This window comes from Oratosquilla oratoria, chromosome 13 (genome assembly GCF_046742065.1).
Source record: "Oratosquilla oratoria isolate Oo_2021 chromosome 13, ASM4674206v1, whole genome shotgun sequence".
NCBI lineage: Eukaryota > Metazoa > Arthropoda > Malacostraca > Stomatopoda > Squillidae > Oratosquilla > Oratosquilla oratoria.
In genome coordinates, this window is record NC_134789.1 from 69,111,268 (window position 1) to 69,130,929 (window position 19,662).

The following is a 19,662-nucleotide window of genomic DNA, read 5'->3' on the forward strand; positions in this document are numbered from 1 at the left end:
ATTTAGAGTTTTTCATTATCATTTGAGAGTAGTCTCAACTCCTTAACCTCTTCAGTACGGGCCAAAATCTCGCGGGCAGCATTAGCTGCCAGACGTACGATGTGTCGTAATAATACTCGCATCATAAAATATCGTCACCGCTTATATCGATCGTTCTCTCTTTCACCCGTGAATTTTGATAACCATAGAAAATGTGATGAAGACAGTTTAGAGAGTATGTCATTACGCAGGGGCAACTACAATAAATATAATCAAGATGCCGATATGGCAGCCTCGCGTATCCACTTGCTCCTCATGCCGCCTACGTATGCAGCACCGTATGGAAGGGGTTAAATATCTCTGACAACAGCTAAGATGTGTGGATAGATGGCATAGTTATGGGCCATCAATTTGAACTGTAATATCACTGAAGAAATTTTCATATTGGTGCATCATTGGTACTTGTATGCATGTTGGTTCTGCATTGCTGTCTTTGGGCCCTCAAAAAAAGCAAGGGTAGTATACGTGGTGCATTCACTATTTTTGGAGTGTGCTCCTATACAAAATACTGGATCATGTTCATTCTATGCCTCCTAGATGCCACAAGCTTTGTAAACAATTATTTCTACAACATAATACAGATATTTTTTCATCTTGGCCCTAGTTTGCCGAGTAAAAGGTTAATTATGGTGATTTGTTACTACAAGATAAGCTTGATTATTCTTTACATGACAGGTTTGATACATTATTTTAGATTGTTTACACACAAAGGATTACAAAGGAGTAGCATGCCAACAGGAGATCTTTTGGACCATAACTACATCAGTTGCAGAAAAAATATAATAATAATAAATCAATAAAAGAAAAATAAATAAAATTATGTGAAAACAAAAGCTTCACTACAACTCTTTCCAAAATGACGTATGAACAAAGACTGTCCAAATTAGAATTACCAACTCTGGAACAAAGAAGGGAAAGAGGAGACCTACTATCTATAGAATTATGAAGGGAATGGAAATCTTAGATAAGAATGATTTATTAAAATGGGACAATGGAAAAACAAGAGGACATGAAAAGAAATTAAAAAAAGATAATTACAGAAGAGATCTGAAAAAAAAAAATAGCTTCCCACACAGTGATAGATGCTTGGAACAAATTAGACAAAGAAATAGTGTGTGCAAACACTATTCAAGATTTTAAGAAAAAACTTGATGCTGAGAGATACAAAGACGGGTCACCATGAGCATAGCTCCCTTTCCGTATAATACAACTAGGTAAATACAAGTATCACAAAGAGCATACCACTCCGTTCCAGCACGTGACAAGAGTTTTTTGCATTTATTCTTATACTGCATGCCCATATTTAGTCAGTTTCTAAAGTGTGACTGCAGTGAACATATAAAACTGAAATTAAGTTCCAGGGTAGGCCTTTGACTTTGGCTACCGTATATACTGTATTTTTAGGACCATAAGGCGCACCCGTAATTTGCTATTCCCCATCCTTACATAAGGTGTGCCTGACCATAAGGCACACCTGGTCTCGTCATCGGATAATCATGCATGACGACCAACGACACGAGGTCGATCGATTACGCGTCCACATGAGACAGGCCGCGGACGACGGACCTGTCTGGCTGGCATGACCGAATGGCACAATAAAGTACTCTAGATTTTAGGCTATCCCAACAATTGTTTGAGCTATTCCCCCATCTTCTGTTCATCCATCCACCCCTTTGGATTTACTTTCACAACAACTGGTGGAAACTTTTCTTTTGGCATGGTGTTCCTTTTAACCACTTCACTACGGGCCAAAATCTCATGGGCAGCATTATCTGCCAGATGTACGATGTTTCGTAATAATACTGGCATCATAAAAAATAGTCACCGCTTATATTGATCGTTCTCTCTTTCACCCGTGAATTTTGATAACCATAGAAAATGTGATGACAGTTGAGTATGTCATTATGCAGGGGCAACTACAATAAATATAATCAAGACGCCGATATGGCAGCCTCGCGTATCCACTTGCTCCTCATGCCGCCTACGTAGGCGGCACCTTATGGAAGGGGTTAAAAATCAACATGGGGCAGCTTTTTACCATCAGCCGGGCATGACAGTGCAACAGTAAAACTTGTCTTCTCATTGCCTCGTCAACTGTTCTTGTCATGGTTATGTCGAAGGTAAGAGGGACCTTGTCCATGATGATGACATGCTCGTGTTTTATATTATGTTTACAAAGGATTACAAAGGCGGAGCATGCCGACAGGAGACCTTTTGATCCATATCTAGGTCGGATGCAAAAATAAAATAAAATAAAATAAATCATATTAATAATAAAATAATAAATAAAAACTATAATAATGTAAATAACAAATAAAATACATAAATAAATGCATAGGTATAGTTAGAATAATAAACAAACAGGTAAATAGTAAATAATAAATTGACATATAACTAATGATAAATGAAAATCAGACAGACAAATGATAACAAAACAAAAACAAATAGTATAAGATAGATTATAATCATTACAGCATCTTACTTAGGTATTTATCTAAATGATTCTTAAAGCTTCGAACTGAACTACATTGCACTACCTGTGCAGGAAGTTTATTCCATTCATTAACTACACGGTTGGCAAAGTTGTTTCTACCTACTTCCAAATTGATTCTATTTCCGGACAGTTTGAGACCATTGTTTCTTGTCTGATTCTCATTCAATGTGAAAATTTGGTCACTTTTGATGTCAATTCCCTTTAAAATCTTAAAGACCTGTATCAAGTCACCTCTGAGTCTACGCTTTTTTAGGGAAAACAGATTCATGTGCTTTAGTCGATTTTCGTATGATTTATTTTTGATATTTGGAATCAGTTTTGTGGCTCGCCGTTGTACTTTTTCCAGTCTGTCAATGTCTTTAATGAGATTCGGTGACCATACGGAAACAGCATATTCCAAATGTGGACGAACTAACGATTTTATATAGCTTGTTAATAAGTGATGGACTTTTGAAATCAAAAGATCGTGCAATCAGTCCCAGAATCTTATTTGCTTTCTCAGAGGCTGAAATACACTGCTCGGTTATCTTCTCTTTGGTGAACATGCGGAAAGCATCGACCTTTTCTTCCCAGTCGGAGGGTAGTCTCTGGCAGAGGGTAGTACGGGCTCGAATTGCTAGGTGTTTTCGCCGCATGAACCTGAAGCACCAGGATGGACCGCCTTGGAAATCTGTGATGTCCATATCTTTCGCAACAGTATGCGATTTCAAATGTATAGTAACGGTGGAGATGCCCCTGCCTTGTTCCCGTTGTTCTTGTACCCATTGCTGAACTTTGTCTTCCAGTTCTGGCCATCTTGTCTTGTGCCCCCTGAACGACCTCTGCGACTTCTTGACTTGCCTCAGTGCGTCGTGCTGGCTCCTCCATTTGCGGACCATGGATTCATTAATACTAAATTCCCGGCCTGTGGCTCTGTTTCCGTTCTTTTCTGCAAATGCGATAGCTTTCAGCTTAAACTCTGCTCGATAGGTGTGTCTCTTTGCAGCTGGCATGGTTCTTGGTCTTGATTTCTCCGTCAGTAGTTGTAGGGCATCAAAAAGATGATATGGTTAAGAACGAAAATTTGCCCCTTATATAATACCCCATAGGCTGGGCCTCTTGTTTTGATTGGCCCCTGAATATATGCATTACCATTGGCAGACTTCCCTGAGATTCCAAGCTGGGTCCATTGTTTTAATTGGCTCCCGAATATCTGCACTACGATTGGTAGACTTCTTAATATAACTTATTCCATATGTGAGTGCATTCAGAACTGAACATTTTCGTTGTTGAATGAGAAAAATCTGTTGGGATTTAGCAAAATTACAAAAATTAATGATATGTTTTTTTATTTTGGTCAGTGAAATCAGACCACCTCCATGGACGGTCTGCCCTGCCAATACCCCTAAAAAACAACACAAACATATTACAGGAATTGTGGGGAATAAAACCAACATTAGCAGTTTTATTCCCGGAATTCTCGATTCAGTTAAAAACACAAGATTTAACCCCTTCCATACGGTGCCGCACACGTAGGCGTGATGGTCATAGATCTCGGTGGCAGCAACCAATGCCAGCAGTACGACGTGTCGTAATAATACTCGCATCATAAAATATAGTCACCGCTTATATCGATCGTTCTCTCTTCACCCGTGAATTTTGATAACCATAGAAAATGCGATTACAAAAGAATTAGAGAGAATGTCATTATGGAGGGGCGACTACAATAAATATAATCAAGACGCCGATATGGCAGCCTCGCGAATACACTCGCACCCCATGACGCCTACGTGTGCGGCACCGTATGGAAGGGGTTAATAAATGACTATACTGTAGTCTGAGTAGAGTGAGACTAGACCCATGCAAAATGGCTGTCTGTGTTGTGGACGCTATCATGTCATAGCCATGATAGTGTGAATGAATGCGGTGGCATGGACTTGAAAACTGTCAAAGTTTTCGCAATTTTCTTGTCAAGATACATGCATCTTGGTTTTAACTTGGTTGTAACTTTTGCTAGGCCTGTGCACTCGTCGTCAGCAGGCTAGCTATGAAACTTGTCAAAATAGTACGTCGCTGTCCTAGGCATTTTTTTTGCACTGAAGCCACACATAAGGTGCACCACCTGATTTTGGCCGATGTTAAGGATTTTGCCCGCGCCTTATGGTCCGAAAAATACGGTAATTGTCTTAAGTGACTTGACTCCTGACAAACATGTAAACAAGATATTTGGAGAGACTTACAATTTGTTAAGATCTATGAAAGTGGCCTTCGACTACGTGGATGAAGAGATGGTTAAGAAACTAATTGTTGCATTAATAAGACTGAAACTAGAATATGCTGCATCATTGTGGGCACCTATCACAAAGAAAAACATAAAAAAATTAGAAAGAATCCAGAGAGCAGTGACCAAGATGGCACCTACACTATCAAATTTAACATATGAACAAAGATTGGAGAAATTACAACTGATAACACTAGAACAGAGAAGGGAGAGAGGGGATTTGTTGACCATCTTTAGAATTATGAAAGGAATGGAAGTTCTTGATAGGGATGACCTATTAAAATGGGACAAAAGAGAAACAAGAGGACACGCAAAGAAACTAAAGAAAGACAGCTATAGAAGAGACCTGAAAAAGAACAGCTTCCCACACAGAGTGATTGACGTCCAAAACAAATTGAACAGCAAAACAGTTAATGCCAGAAATATACACGAATTCAAAAGCAAACTAGATGTAGAGAGATACAAAAACGGATCATAATGAGCATAGCTCCAGGCCCGTAAAATACAACTAGGTAAATACAAACACACGATGGAAATCCAAATCCAAATGAAAGAAGACAAAAGAAAATAAAAAAATACTATTTAAAGAAATAGTTATAGAACAAATGAATGAAAGTACAAAGGACACAGTGATAGAAGTAATAAATGAAAAAAATAAAGATTGGGTAAGAGACATAATAAAAAAAAAAAAAAAATGTATTGTAATCTATGGTATCAAAGAAAAACATGGTCGAATAGGGTTCCAAAGGGAAAAAGAGAAGAAGAATATAGTGATAGAAATACTAAATGAAATACAGGAAAAGGGCCAAGGACTCTAAAAGGCAATAGAAGAGATCTATAGGATGGGCAAATATTCTGAAGAGAAGAATAGACCTCTCAAAGTAAAACTTAATTTACAGAGAATAGCAGAAAAAATATTAACAAAAGTAGGAAAACTAGCAAAAAATGAGAACTAAAAAACTATGGATAAAAAAGGAACTGAGTGATGAGGAAAAAGAAAAGGAAAAAACACTTAAAGAGGAAGATGAGGAAAAGAACGACAAAAGAACAGAAAAAGAAAGGAAGGAGTTTTTTTGGAGAGTGATGGACTTGAGACTGAGGAAATGGTACATAAGGGAAGAGGAAATGCAGGAGAAAGAAGAGAAAGAAGAAAAGGAAGAAAATTGAAGATAACATATACCAACATAGAGATTGATATCAGGAATAGATAAATTGAATGACTATCTGGAACAAGAAAAAACAGATATAATTGGGATTGTGGAGACAAAATTAAAAGGATCATTATCACCAAATAGTGTAGGCCAAGGATTATATAATTGTTGGTACAGAAATAGAGAAACAAATCAGGGTGGAGAAGTGATGTTATTAACCAAGAAAGGCCTAAATGTGACAAAAATCACAGGGGAGAACAGTGTGGAGTTGAATCTGATAAAAGTTGAGGATAGAGATATGAAAAATAGAAAGTATGCAGTGATTTATGTCCCACCTATAACTCATGCATGGAATGAAAGTGAACACTCCAAAATGCTGGAAGACACAAGAAAAACACTAAATAAGATACTAAAGAAAGAAGGAAATCTGGTAATTATGGGTGATTTTAACTCAAAAGAAATATGTTGGGAAGAAATGTCAGTGAAAGGTGGAGAAGATCACTGGGGAAGCATATTACTGGAAATGACCATTGATTACACATTGACTCAATGGGTCAAGGAAAACACCAGATATTCTAGAAATAACATTGAACCCTCAAGATTGGATTTGATATTCACATCGGAACCCGAAATTGTGGATAAAATCGAATACAAGACACCACTCGAAATAAATCGGCAAATTTGATTTTTTTATTTTATTTATTTTTTCATAATTTTTTGGTTACCTCCCTTATAATGGAGAAAAGCCTTTGGTATATGTATGTTTGTATAATTTTAATTTTTTTTACAACAATAAAGTGGATTGGTGTCCTTAAGATAAAAGGGAAAACAGATGAATGTGGGGTTAGTGAAAGGTAGGTCCATGTGGGTCCCCCTGTATATAGGGGAAAGGGCCTTTTGGTGTGTGTATATATTTTAAGGATTGGGATGCTTGCTGCTTGGGCTAGAGGTTGGTATGGAGGCAGATTGAAACCTGGAAAGCGAGAGTGTAGGATGGGTGTACATTGAATTCCCTTCTTCATAAAGCCTTCTGTAATGTGGCACTGTCTTAGATCAGGAGTTTGTGATATTAAACCAAACTAATCAATCTGGACTTGCAAAGCTTCATTGTAGTTGTTTTTGGAAATTGGTGAGGTGTACTTTTTTTATTTATCTATTTTTTATTTTATTTCATTTTATTTGATTTTTTTGCTGTATTAAATTTGATACTATAAATGAAGGCTTTGATTATATCTATGCTTGTATTGTATGTTGGTTTTATGGTAATTATTTTTTAATGAACTAATACTAATGTGTACTTTCAGGTTCCTAAATCAACATGAAATTAATCATGAGAAGGAGACACTGTATTGTCCTGTTTGTAAAGTGGGTTTCACACATCCAGCTGTGCTGGAGACTCACCAACTTGCAAAATGCTCCCTTGGAGGATCACGGTCTAAGCCTCTGAAGGAGGAAGAGCCTAGTGATGAAGCAGGAGTGAAGGGGATTAACAATCCTACTACCCTTACAGTCCCACAAGTCCCACCCCCTAAGCACCTTATTCACCCCAAATCATCTACTCAGCAGCAGCAACAGGAGCTACAAGAGGAGCAACAAGAAGAACAGCAGGAACAGCAACAACAAGATCAAGATCAAGACCAAGACCAAGAGCCAACACCAGAGGAGGAGGAGGAGGATCAGCAAGAGCAGCAGGAAAATGAACAACCACAGCAGCAGCAGCAACCACCCCCTCTCCACCACATTAGCCAAACATCGAACCAGTCTCTTGTAGTTTTACCCCTTAGTATCCTGCAGGCACAGCTACAACAGCAGATGCTCCAGCAACAAAATACTCTACCTTCACTCCTTTCACAGCAGCAACCAAATACCAATAAGCAGCAAGAACAAACAGATGTGCCAAATATTGATCATCAAAAACTACAGTTGATGCAACAAATGCTGATAGGTCCTTTGCAACAACAATTATTACAACATTTGCAGCAACAGCAGCAGGCCAAGCAAGATAGTACACAGAATGTTCAACAGTCAAAAGTACTACAGCAGTTGTTTCTTGGGCACTTACAGCAACAGCAGCAGCAGATTCTACAACAGATTCAGCATCAAAGTGGTCTGTCACAGAGGGACTCTGAAGATTCAACAGAACAGCAAGTTCCAGTTAACCTTTCTAGCTCACTGAAAAATACACCTGATATTACTATTCACCCTGTACCTGCTCCTCCAAAGGTGAAGGAAGAAAGAAGGAGTTCTACAGAAGATATAGTTACCATTAAGAGAGTAATAGGGGAACCTAAGAGAGAAAACAATACTGTACAAGAACATGTATTGTCTCTGCTGAAAGAACAAGTTAAAATAAAGATACCATCTATAACCCCAAAGGACTTAACAACTCGGGTACCAAGTCCCCAGGCAAGCAGCAAGGAACCCCAAACCATGCAGGAACAAATTCGAACAATCCTTAGTAGCCAAGACATCCGACATCATGTTGAGCAAAGTCCTCCTAAGGAGGAAGATGGTAATAATCTTCCCAGTTTTTCTTTGGTTTTCACCGTTTTGAATGATAGCTTCAAGTGCATAAGATGTGAATAATAATGTAGCTGATGATTATTTCTTTGCTCTTGATAATACTCCAACACAAATAGCATGGCTATCTTTAGTATATGATGATAAGTTGTTAAAAAAAAAGAATAGTCTTATAGAATTTAAAAGATGTATGGTTTACTCTATTATGTCTGTCTTTCCCATTTCACTTTTTCTTCTTATTCTTTTCATTCATTCTTTTTCTCTGGATAACACTTAACGTTAGCCATACAGTCATGAGAAGGCTGTAAAATGGTCATCCATAACTGTGGCAATAACACCCAATTTGTTTTATGTATTCATTCAGGTTCACCACATTCTCCTTATAACAATAACAATAACAATAAGAAAATGAGGAGGAAAACTACAGTGTTCACTGAAGCTCAGTCCCGTATCCTGTACCTGCACTTCACCTACTGCAACTTCCCAGATCCCTGCATGTTCAAAATTATTGGTCACGTCACAAACCTTGACCCACAAGTCATCAAAATTTGGTTCCAGAATGAGAGGTCAAGGCAGAGAAGAAGAGCCTCACAGACCATTGATGACTGTAAGTGTCTGAAAAATAGCTAGAATTGAATGTAGGTAAAAGTAAGGTGATGAGATGATGGTGGGTTGGAGGTCAGGTTAAAGTGTGGGAGGCTGGAGGAAGTGGAGAGCATAAGATATTTGGGGTCACATGTACTAGAGACTAGGAGTGGAGGTGAAGTTAAACTAAATGGTTTGGGAGAATGAAAAAAGTGTCATGAGAAATCGGTATCTGGGGATGAATGTAAAGAGAAGTTTGTGAAAGGGAGTGATTATGCCCATGGAACTATATGGAGCAGAGACTTGGAATTTGAATGAGGCAGAAAGGAAAAGAGCAAACATGTTTGAGAGGAAGGTCAAGTCACTGATGTAGGTATGCAATCCTCAGGTCAGGTCACATACGAGACTGAGATCAATACAGTAACCTAATCATTATTATTGTATGTGTAAAAAGTCAATTCATTCCCCTCAGGGCAATAATGAAGAATACTGAAACTCCCAAATGGATGATGGACAGGCTGAAAAATAAGATCAGAATAAAAAGAGAGGTTTAATTCAGAATAAAAAATGGGGAAACATGCCTCAGATCTAAATATAACGATATGGCTTGACTGGTTAAGAAAACACGTGCACAGTGAAATGTAACTACGAAGTTAAGGTTACTAGACAAGCGAGATCAAACTCGAAGGGCTTCTTTCATCTCAACAGAACAAAATATAAGGAAAGGATAGGCCCAGTTAAAAATGACTAAGATGTCTTGATAGATTTGGAGCAAAAAATAAATGAAGGATATAATAGATATTTTCTCATAGTATTTACAAAGTAGAGTTAGATAATACCAGACTGCTAACTGGTCTTCATTGGGGATGAGGGACTTAGACTAACATCAGCATCAGTAAGGAAGAAGTAGTCAAACAGCTTAAAACTTAAAACTTAAAAAAAAAAAAAAAAAACTTAAAGCCACGAAATCCCCTGGTCTAGATGAAAAATTTCCAACAGTGCTTCAAGAGCATAAATTTGAAATCTGTGACCAGTTAGCAGAAATATTTTTTAAGTCTGTAAACATTGGATCTGTGCCTGTTTCTTGGGGGCAGACATTGTTCTTGTTTTCAAAAAAGGTTATAATTCATCTGTGCACAATCACAGGCCAATCAATTTGATGTTGGTTATAGGTAAAATGCTACAATCAATAACAGGTAATAGAATCAGAGATCACAACGAGAGACATAATTTGATTCATGACTCACAGCATGGGTTTGCCAAGGTAGGTCATGTGTAACTAATCGTCCATCTTTTTACACTGATAACAGTGATATTTACAATGTTATTTACCTTGACTGTAGCAAAACATTCAACAAGGGGCCTTGCTGGAGACTACTGAATAAAAGTCAAAGCCCATGGCATAAGAGGAAAAGTGTATAAATGGATTAGAGCATGGGTCAGTGACAGAAAACATTAACAGTATAAAATCCAAATGGGGAGTGTTACTAGTGGAGTTCTCCAGGGCTCAGTTTAGGGTCCTTTATTCATTATGTATATAAATGATTTGGACAATGGGGTCGTTAGTTATATTAGTAAGTTTATGGACGAGACTAAAATAGGATGCCAAATCAGATCAGGGGAAGACACTGAAATACTGCAGGAAGATCTTAAAAGATTGACTTGGTTAAATGGCAAATGAACCTCAGTATCTCGAAGTGCTGTGTGTTACATAGGTTTACGTAACCCAGAAAGCAGATATAGCTTAGGTAACACCTTGGTAGTCCCAGTGAGTCCTGACCTTAAATCTGAGAAACAGTGTATTAGTGTCAGGAATAGAGCTAACAGAGCATTAGGTTTTATTGTTAGGATGGTTATGAATAAAAGTGCAGAGGTAGTTATCAGACTGATATTAGTTAGACCCATCCTTGACTACAGTTTTAGTCTCTGTCCTATAGATTGGATATAGATTCACTGGAATCAGTACAGAGGAGAATGACCAAAATGATGCATGGGCTCGGAAATTTACCTTACGAGGACAGGCTTAGGGACCCTGATTTACACTCACTGGAAAGATGCAGAGAGTGGGATGGTCTAATAGTGGTGTTTAAGTGGATCAAGGGCTTTAATAAGGGTGATGTTGACAAAGTCGTCATATTAAGACAAACGCAGGGTTTGCAGTAATAAAAAATAAAAATATTTAAATTGGACAATTTTAGATTTAAGAAGGAAATAGGCAAGAACTGGAACAAGTGGAATAGACAAACCATATAGCGAGTGCTGAAACTATCAGTTGTATTAAGAGAAAGTTAGATAGCTTTATGGATGGGAATGATGGGTAGTTAGGAGGATGGATAGAGCAAGAAATGTGAATGTAAAGCAAAGAGTGGGGTTTGAAAGTGCTAACAGATAGGGTTGGTCAATGCTGAGATGGTTTAGGCACATGGAAAGAATGAGTGAGGAAAGATTAACAAGAAAAATGTGGAAAGCAAAAGTGAAGGGAGATGATTTCAGGGGAAGACCAGGAATGTTGTGGATGGATAGGATATTGTATGCAAGAGGAATGCCTGTTGAGTAAAGAATTGAGTGTAAAAGATAGGAGGGAATGGGAAGTGGTTTTAATTGGATAAAGAAATGACATTGCTCAAAATTATCTTGTTTGCACTACATATTTCTTAAGTGAATGAGGAGTCGGGGGTTGCCATGTAGTGGCTTTTGGGCCTTGCTGTGGAGGTGCTGTTATGTTGCATTGTGTCTTACCCAAGCTGTATGATGGGTGGGGGCTAGGGATGACCTTCATTCATGAAGTGGATGAGAGGGACAGTAACTGGGTTTTTGGATGGGTATGGCATAGGTGTAGTGTGGATGCTTGCTTTGACTCTACCCTAAATGTCTTTTGGTATGTTTATATAATTAGAATGGCATAGGCTGAAGGAAATTTACTCAACTATTTATCCATAATTGTTGACATAATGATTTTTTTTTTTTTTTCCTCCTCTTACTGAAGGAAATTTACTCAACTATTTATCCATAATTGTTGACATAATGATATAATTTTTTTTTTTTTTTTTTTCCTTTTCCTTTTGGTTCTCCATAATTGATATTGGACATCGTCTTTGTTTGCAGATGCCATAAAAGAAAAGCCCTACAAGTGTAAAGACTGTGGGGCCTCTTTTGCGATGCTGGTTTTCCTAGTGAAACACAGCATGCGACACAACGTGGACCTGGAAAGTAACACTTGCAAATGCCCAGCCTGTGGAAAAGAAGTAGAAAAGGATGAGCTGATGATTCACCTGAAGACTCAGCATGATGTCAACATGAGTTTGGTAGAAGATAGTAATGAGGAGAACCTAATGTGTTATCTTTGCGAGGAAAAGTTCAATGATCAGGAAAGTCTGATGATTCACAAGCAGGGACATCTGAAAGATAAACGGGGAGGAAACCAGGAGTGTTCAAAATGTAAGACTGCCTTCACAAATGCCATATGTCTGGAAGCCCACATGGAGATGCATGCCAAGGAGGAGTGGAAGTATGAGTGTGATATTTGTGCAAAATCGTTTCCCCATGAGGTGCTTCTTGAGACACACCAAATTGCTCACAAGTTTAGAATAGAAAAAGCCAACTACGTGGCCAAAACGAGCCTCCAGCCCAGTACCAGCCCGAGAGAAGGGGGAACGTTGCCATCAGTAGTCACAACAGCCAGCAAAGTGCCCATACCCCAAAGTGTCAATGTGGTCAAGCTAATCCCTGTTCATCTCATACCTGTCAGTTCCCTAGTCCAGAGTCAAACAGGGTCAACTAGTGCTAAAATTGCAACTCCCACTACTGCCACCACCCTAGTCTCTCTCCCTTTGGCAGTGAGTAGTAGTCGAAGTGCCAACCCAACTCTCAACCAGCTTCTAGAAGCGGGTCCAAAACATCGTAAATTACTACCAAGAAACCTAACCTCGCCTTTATCATCAAGCAATTCCCGCATTGGAAGCCATACCAGTGATGGTGCGAACCCTTTGAAGACGGTGCCAAACTTAATACCTATTGAAGAGGTTACAAGCCAAGTCAGAGCTGTTGGGAAAAATCCTAACAGATTACTTCTTCAGAAATTACTCAGTAAGGGTCCTTCCTCAGACCCCTTGGATTTAAGTACAAATGTAAACAGAGGTGAGAGTAAGGAAGTGTTGATTTCAAGTGCAATCAAGGAAGAAAAAGAAGAAATTATAAATGGAAAGTTGGACAGTAAAGAAAGTCTCATCTTGCCACTGAAGTCACAAAAAGGTAAAGTGATTCTGGGTAATGGGCAACTACTGCTGGTCTTGTCTTAATGAGATTTGCCTCTTTTTATGCTGGACTACTTTGTTGGTGATTTATTATGCTTTAACATACCTTGTAGTGGTTTTCTTTTGTATTTTCTGCTTTAAGCTGAATTCATTGGAATGTAACCCCAAGGAAAGGTAAAATATTTGAGACATGCTTTGTAACCTCAGACTCATTGCAAAGGCCTCAGGACTTATAATTTATTTTTACCCATAGAACCAATAAATCTGATCCTCAAACCTAACCTGTTCTGAAACCTTAAGGCTACCACAATCTTCAGCCATGGGTTTTCTTCACTAGTCACTGACTGAATTTATTGTAGCTTTGAGTCACAAAACTGCCCCTCTTTCAAACCAGAATTCCTGCACCCTTGAACTGTAGAATTACCACTGCTATTTGAAACATAGTAATAGCAAACTGACCATGGTAGTAGTAACCTGGTGTAAATTCCCTTATACATTTAGGCTACTTTATCCTTAGTCAAGTTGTTGATACTTCACTGTTATGTCTACACACCAAGTCCCCCTTCTACTATTCTAGAAGTCCTTACTATTTCTTTTTTGAATAGTATAGATTTCAAACAGGTAGAACATGTTGCAATAACATTATATGAATGGAATACACAGTTTTTCAGTGAATGAATGAATGAAATGTTATGAAAGTAAGGCTTACGTATTATTACCTCTAGAAAGTAAGCTTTGTGAATCTAACATGTCAGGTTACTATATACCCCAGGAAAGTCCTGTGTGGCTCACTGTATTTTATATGTAAGGCTATGATCATTGCTAAGTTTCACTTGTTTGAAACCTGCAGCCTCACAGTAGCCAGAATGGTCCCTGGGTCTTTCAGCAAATCTCTCATGAGGAGAAATATTGGATTATTTTGTATCAGTGTGGGTCTTTTGTTAGTCACTGGCTGGTAGAAGTGCAAGGAGGGGAGTGGTTACCAGCTGTTAGCTCCCCTTAAATGAAAGTGGAAGGAAGATGATCTTTATATAGATTTTGGGCCCAGTCTGGAGGCTGAGTGGCAGCACCTTGGGATTGCACCTCCAGATGGACACAATGACACATGCAAGTCACCATTTGTAATGCAAACACTCCCTCCTGTACAGAATAGGCCAACATTCTCATAGAACATTATGCAAAACCAGGTACAATCCAGCTCAACCAGTAGACTATTACATCCTCAAATGTAAACCTAACATTCTTCTGGATCACATATTTACATTACCCACACCAGTACACACAAACTCGTAAAAAAATTTAAAACATTCATGCTATCAAAGAGAAGTTCTTTCTAGTTTCAGAATGTATATGTTAGGTTTAGGGTGGACCAGTATGCTGATGACATTGTGCTTTCATCCATTTCTCAACGAGGAATAGGGGAATTGAGTCAGTGGGTCACTTAAGAGATCGGCTAACTGGTTGAATTTAGTGATCATCATTTTGTACAGTGCTACTGTAATTTTTACATCATGCTCTTCAGATTGCCATGTAATATAATTAAGTATTGTGATAGTTCAGAAGAAATAGTATTCTGTAATACATAGTCACAGAAGGCCAAACAGTTTCGATAAATGATCTTAATTGTTCATTGCAGAGGAACCTGTGGTGTCCTTGAATAGCAACACAAAAGTTACTTTTGTCAAGCTTGAGAACAAAGACTGGGTTGACCATGTTGCCAATGGGGAGCCCCCACCTAATGCGTCAGAAAACAAACTCCTCCCACTGGCCCAGCAACGCTTTGTACCCATTCTGCCCCTCATCCCCATCCACATGACTCAGCTCCACAATAATAACAACACAACTAACATCACATGTGCCCAGGAGTCTATTCTCAAGTCAGAAATCAGTCCTAACACTGAATCCAGCATTTGGAAAAGTAAGCGTCTTTTGAGTGGCAAGGGCAGGTGATAGACACGACACTTAAGAATTTTTTTTTTTTTTTCTTAGAGAGGGAGGGTTTTGGCTTTTTGATTAATTCATACAACACCTTTAATACCATGTTGCACAAAATAGATTTTGATTTGGGAAACTGGAGACACTTTTATTTAGCTCAGGTGTATCAGCCTGACTGGACTCTTGACCAACCAAGAGTCCAGTTGGTTTTGACTTGGGCAGTGGTTGGGGTGGTGGCAGTGATGGCCCTTCGTCCAAAAAGAGCCAAGGTAAAGGGAAACAAATGGGTGATGGATGGCTGGGAGTTGGGTGCATGCCGTGGCTGACCACTTCCCTTATAAGGGGTAAGAAGCCATTTGGTATATAGATAGATTTAGGAGATGAAAGCTTGTTCATTGTTCCTAGGGCTGGAAGGGGTTAAATATAACTAGCAAAGTAGGTATTGTTCGATAATGCAATTTAGGGTTGGGTCAAAGATTTGAACCATGAGTTTTAGCATAGAGATGTCAGGGTATTTTGTAAATATATGTAGTGTTTCCTTAGTTGAATTAAAGTTCAAAGTTTAATATCATATTTGCTTTGCATGGAGATATGTATTACAGATATGGGATTCAATGTATGCTTTACAGATACAGGAGTCAATATGTGTGAATAAGAATAAAGCTGTGTTATCAAATATGTTTGTGAGATGGGTTCAATAAGCGTAGCACCAGGAGCACTTGGATTAAGGTTTCTTATATATACATTTCACATGTTTGTTGCAGAACGCCGCCCACCAACTCACTTCACTGAAAAACAGAAAGAGTTCCTTGACCTCCATTTTGACCATGACAACTTCCCTTGTGCTGCTGATCAAACCTCCATGGCACAGCAGTTGGGTGTCGAATATGCTGTCGTCAAGACCTGGTTCCAAAATACCCGCAAAATACTCAGGCGCCAAATGAAAGAAGAAAGTAAGTGTAATTTAATTTTTTGTGTGTGTGTGTGTACATGCTTTTATATGTGCATGTGCACTTGTACAGTCATCCTTCCCCATATCATGGTTCACTTTTCACGGACTTACATTAGCCGCCATAAGTTTGGACATGGTAATGCTGACGTCAATACTTGTGCCACAAATTGGAAGTCTCTTGCTCTCAATATCCCGAGTAAGCCAGATATTTTTTCGCATACCTGGCAGAGAGACCAAGGTTGGCTGCCACCAGGGCATGCAGTGTTTCCAGGCTTGGTGCTGTTTGAGATTTGACGGGTGAGGATTACATTTCTGGATCTCCACACTTTGCCTTAAATTTTACATAAATTTTCAGTGGTTTGGCATCTGTGTTGCTGGCTATGGGTAGTGGACATGAAGTCAAATGTGACAAGATTGCTGCTATAGTGGTCCTGTTTAAGGCAGTGCATTTTGTGAAGGAAATCTCTGAAATTACAGGAGTTACAGTGTATTCAGTCCAACGCTGGTTGCTATGTTTCAGGGATGGTGGGGGGGGGGGGTCACTACCTACCCCACATCAGCATTGTGGCAGACCCAGGAAACTAACACCATACACTTTAAATGTTATTAAGCGTGAGATAGACAAGTCGCCTCGTAAATTTGCTAAAATTCAGCAGGAAAATCCTAGGTTATTAGGTGGTGTGTCTCTGCACAGTGCAACGCTACTCCCGCATCCTTGAAATGTAACAACCAGTGTTGCACTGAATGCACTGTAACTCCTGTATTTTTTGGGATTTCCTTCACAGAATGCCCTGCCTTAAACAGGGTCACTATAGCAACAATCTTGTCACATTCGATTTCATGTCCGCTACCCATAGCTGGCAACACAGATGCCAAACCACTGAGAATTTACGTAAAATTGAAGGCTACCACAGAGCTCCAGAAATGTAATCCTCACTCTGTCGAATCTCAAACATCACTGAGCCTGGAAACACTGCATGCCCTGGTGGCAGCCAACCTTGGTCTCATTGCCAGGCATATGAAAAAATATCTGGCTCGCTCAGGATATAAAGGGCAAGGGACTTCCCATTTGTGGCATAAGAATCGATGTCAGCATTATTGTGTCCAAATATATGGTGGCTATGGTAGTGCAATGCAGATTTTTCTTGCTAGTACAGTCATCCCTTGCCATATCACAGTTCACTTTTCGTGGACTCTGTACATCGTGAATTTTTCACACTAGTATATGTAAAATACTAGGCTGCAGGATTCTGCAGCCTATAGGTATTATTATTTTTTTAGGTTTTCATTATTTTTGAGGGAAGATAAGCATTTTGTAGCCTAGAAAATTAATATAAATAGAAATATGATACATTCATTAAAACCTATATTAAAAAAATATTAGATTGAAATAAAATACACACTATAAATGAGTAGACAAAAATTGCATGTATGAAAAACAAAACTTAGGCTGATTGAGCTAGTTTGCCCAGATGATTTCATATGTGGCAGTATAAATATAAATGAAAATAAAACACATTAATTATATATATATATATATGAATGGTAAGAATGGAAAGACACGATTGAGAACAAGAGATTTTATTCCTCAAAGGCGAAACTGGTCAGGAATAAAGTCTCTTGTTCTCAATCGTGTCTTTCCATTCTTACCATTCATAAACCTGTCATGATGTCACAAATATATATATATATATATATACACCAAGAGCTTCCTCCCCCCTATAAAGGAGATAGCCAAGTCAAAGACACGTACCCGCACGTACCCATTTCACTCCCCTTCACCACCCCCTACTCCCTCTCTTCTTAGCTCCTCATGGATGATGGGTCATCCCTGTATCCCACCCACTGCCCTGGGTCAGAAGCAATCTACCAAAACACAGTACAACCACAGCAAGTTTGCTTCACTCAATTGACGACACCCTCCGTCCCCTCATGCAGAACAAGAGAAGACGGGAGAAATCCCTTTGGACTGTGTCATAATATCACTCACACATAACCCACTAACCTCCCCCCCCATACCCTGCCCCTTCCTTCCTTGCATAACAATATCATCTATACACAGCCATTCTCTACCCATCCCAATCTCCTGCCTTCTCCCTTCCTTGCTTAACAGGCATTCCCCTCATTCTCAATGCCACCTTCACCCCATCCATCCATCTCATCCTCGGTCATCCCCTCAAATTCACTCCCTCCACCTCTGTCTTCCACACTTCTTTTACCAATCTTACTTCACTCATTCTTTCCATGTGTCCAAAACATCCCAGTACTATTTCATCAGCTCTATCTGCCATCTTTTTTGCTTCCACTCTCCTCCTCACCTCCTCGTTTCTCACTCTATTCCACCTAGTAACCCCTACCATACTTCTGAGACTTTTCATCTCAAACACATTCAAAGTTTTCCTCTCTGCCTCTCTTAAAGGTCAACTGAGAAGGTTTTCAAAGAGGAGGTAGTGAATATTTGCTAGATGTATGGCTTAGTCACTTTTTGATCAAATAATGCAAAAATAGATCCTAATTATTACACAATGTGATAAAAAGGCTTATCAAAAATATTGGTAGCAGACAAACTTTTCCTTCGCCAATATTTGGCTGTTCTCATAAGGCTCTATTGGCTGTGACATCAGTCTCACTGTTTACATTCACACACATGCCATATACGTGCACTATAAAAGGCCATGCTGCGCTGTCAACTTGATCAGTGATTTGTCATATTTCATGTGTTAGCAAGGTTTTATCAAGCATTAGGTTAGAAAATGGTTAATTGTGTCACCGCAAATTGCAACAGTGATTTGATGAAACTTTCTGCTGTGAATGGACTTCATTTTCATTCTTTTCTGAAAGGTTCTGTTCGCAAAAAGGACTGGATCATTCGGTGCAGATGGCATGAGTCATGGAAGCCTGGATTGAAAGTGAAATTCTGTTCGAAACATTTTGAAAAAAACAGTACACTCAGGATCCTGGCCTTGTCAACAAGCACGAAGGCCACGGTGAAATATATCCAACAAGCCTGCACAAGCTGGTTGACAACAGAGTAGGGAATGGCTGAAAGATGGTAACAAGTCCAGTTCACACTGTCAGATTTGATTTAATTTTTGTCCTCTCCCCTGTACAGTGTAATAAATTTTAAGTCTTTCACAGTGTGAACCTGGTGTTTCTTGTAAATTATAATACAAAGTGTAGTAATGCATTTGACAAAGAGCTTGAGGTCCTAGTAAAGCAGGAACCACATCTCAGAGATATCAGTCAGCGTTTGCCTTGTCAACAAACATCAGTGCTGGAATTGTACCACAAGGTTGTGTGCTTCTTTGCTCCCAAGTCTTTTTTTTATGAAGCAATGAAAGGAAGGCAAATACATATGTAATGTAAAACATCACTTGATGTAATTTCACTACGGTAATTCAGGCACAAGGGAGAATTCATATTGAGAATGGTAAAATGTATGCATGGTGATTGAAAATTATCATTATTAATTT

General features: G+C 38.9%; 1 protein-coding gene across 15 annotated transcripts in view; it reads left to right on the forward strand.

The window, feature by feature from the left end:
- Positions 1-19,662, forward strand: part of LOC143032483 (uncharacterized) — a 111,533-nt gene that overhangs the window by 41,013 nt on the left and 50,858 nt on the right. For 13 of the 15 annotated variants that reach the window (XR_012967113.1, XR_012967114.1, XM_076197346.1 and 10 more), the window contains 5 exons: positions 7,249-8,456; positions 8,829-9,071; positions 12,155-13,300; positions 14,939-15,220; positions 16,002-16,190. Coding sequence is in view for 13 of the 15 variants with exons in the window: in XM_076197346.1 (XP_076053461.1) it covers positions 7,249-8,456; positions 8,829-9,071; positions 12,155-13,300; positions 14,939-15,220; positions 16,002-16,190 (3,068 nt within the window). In the remaining 2 variants the exon portion in view is untranslated. The remainder of the gene's footprint in view (positions 1-7,248; positions 8,457-8,828; positions 9,072-12,154; positions 13,301-14,938; positions 15,221-16,001; positions 16,191-19,662) is intronic. The other 2 variants (XM_076197344.1, XM_076197345.1) reach the window with 2 other exon arrangements.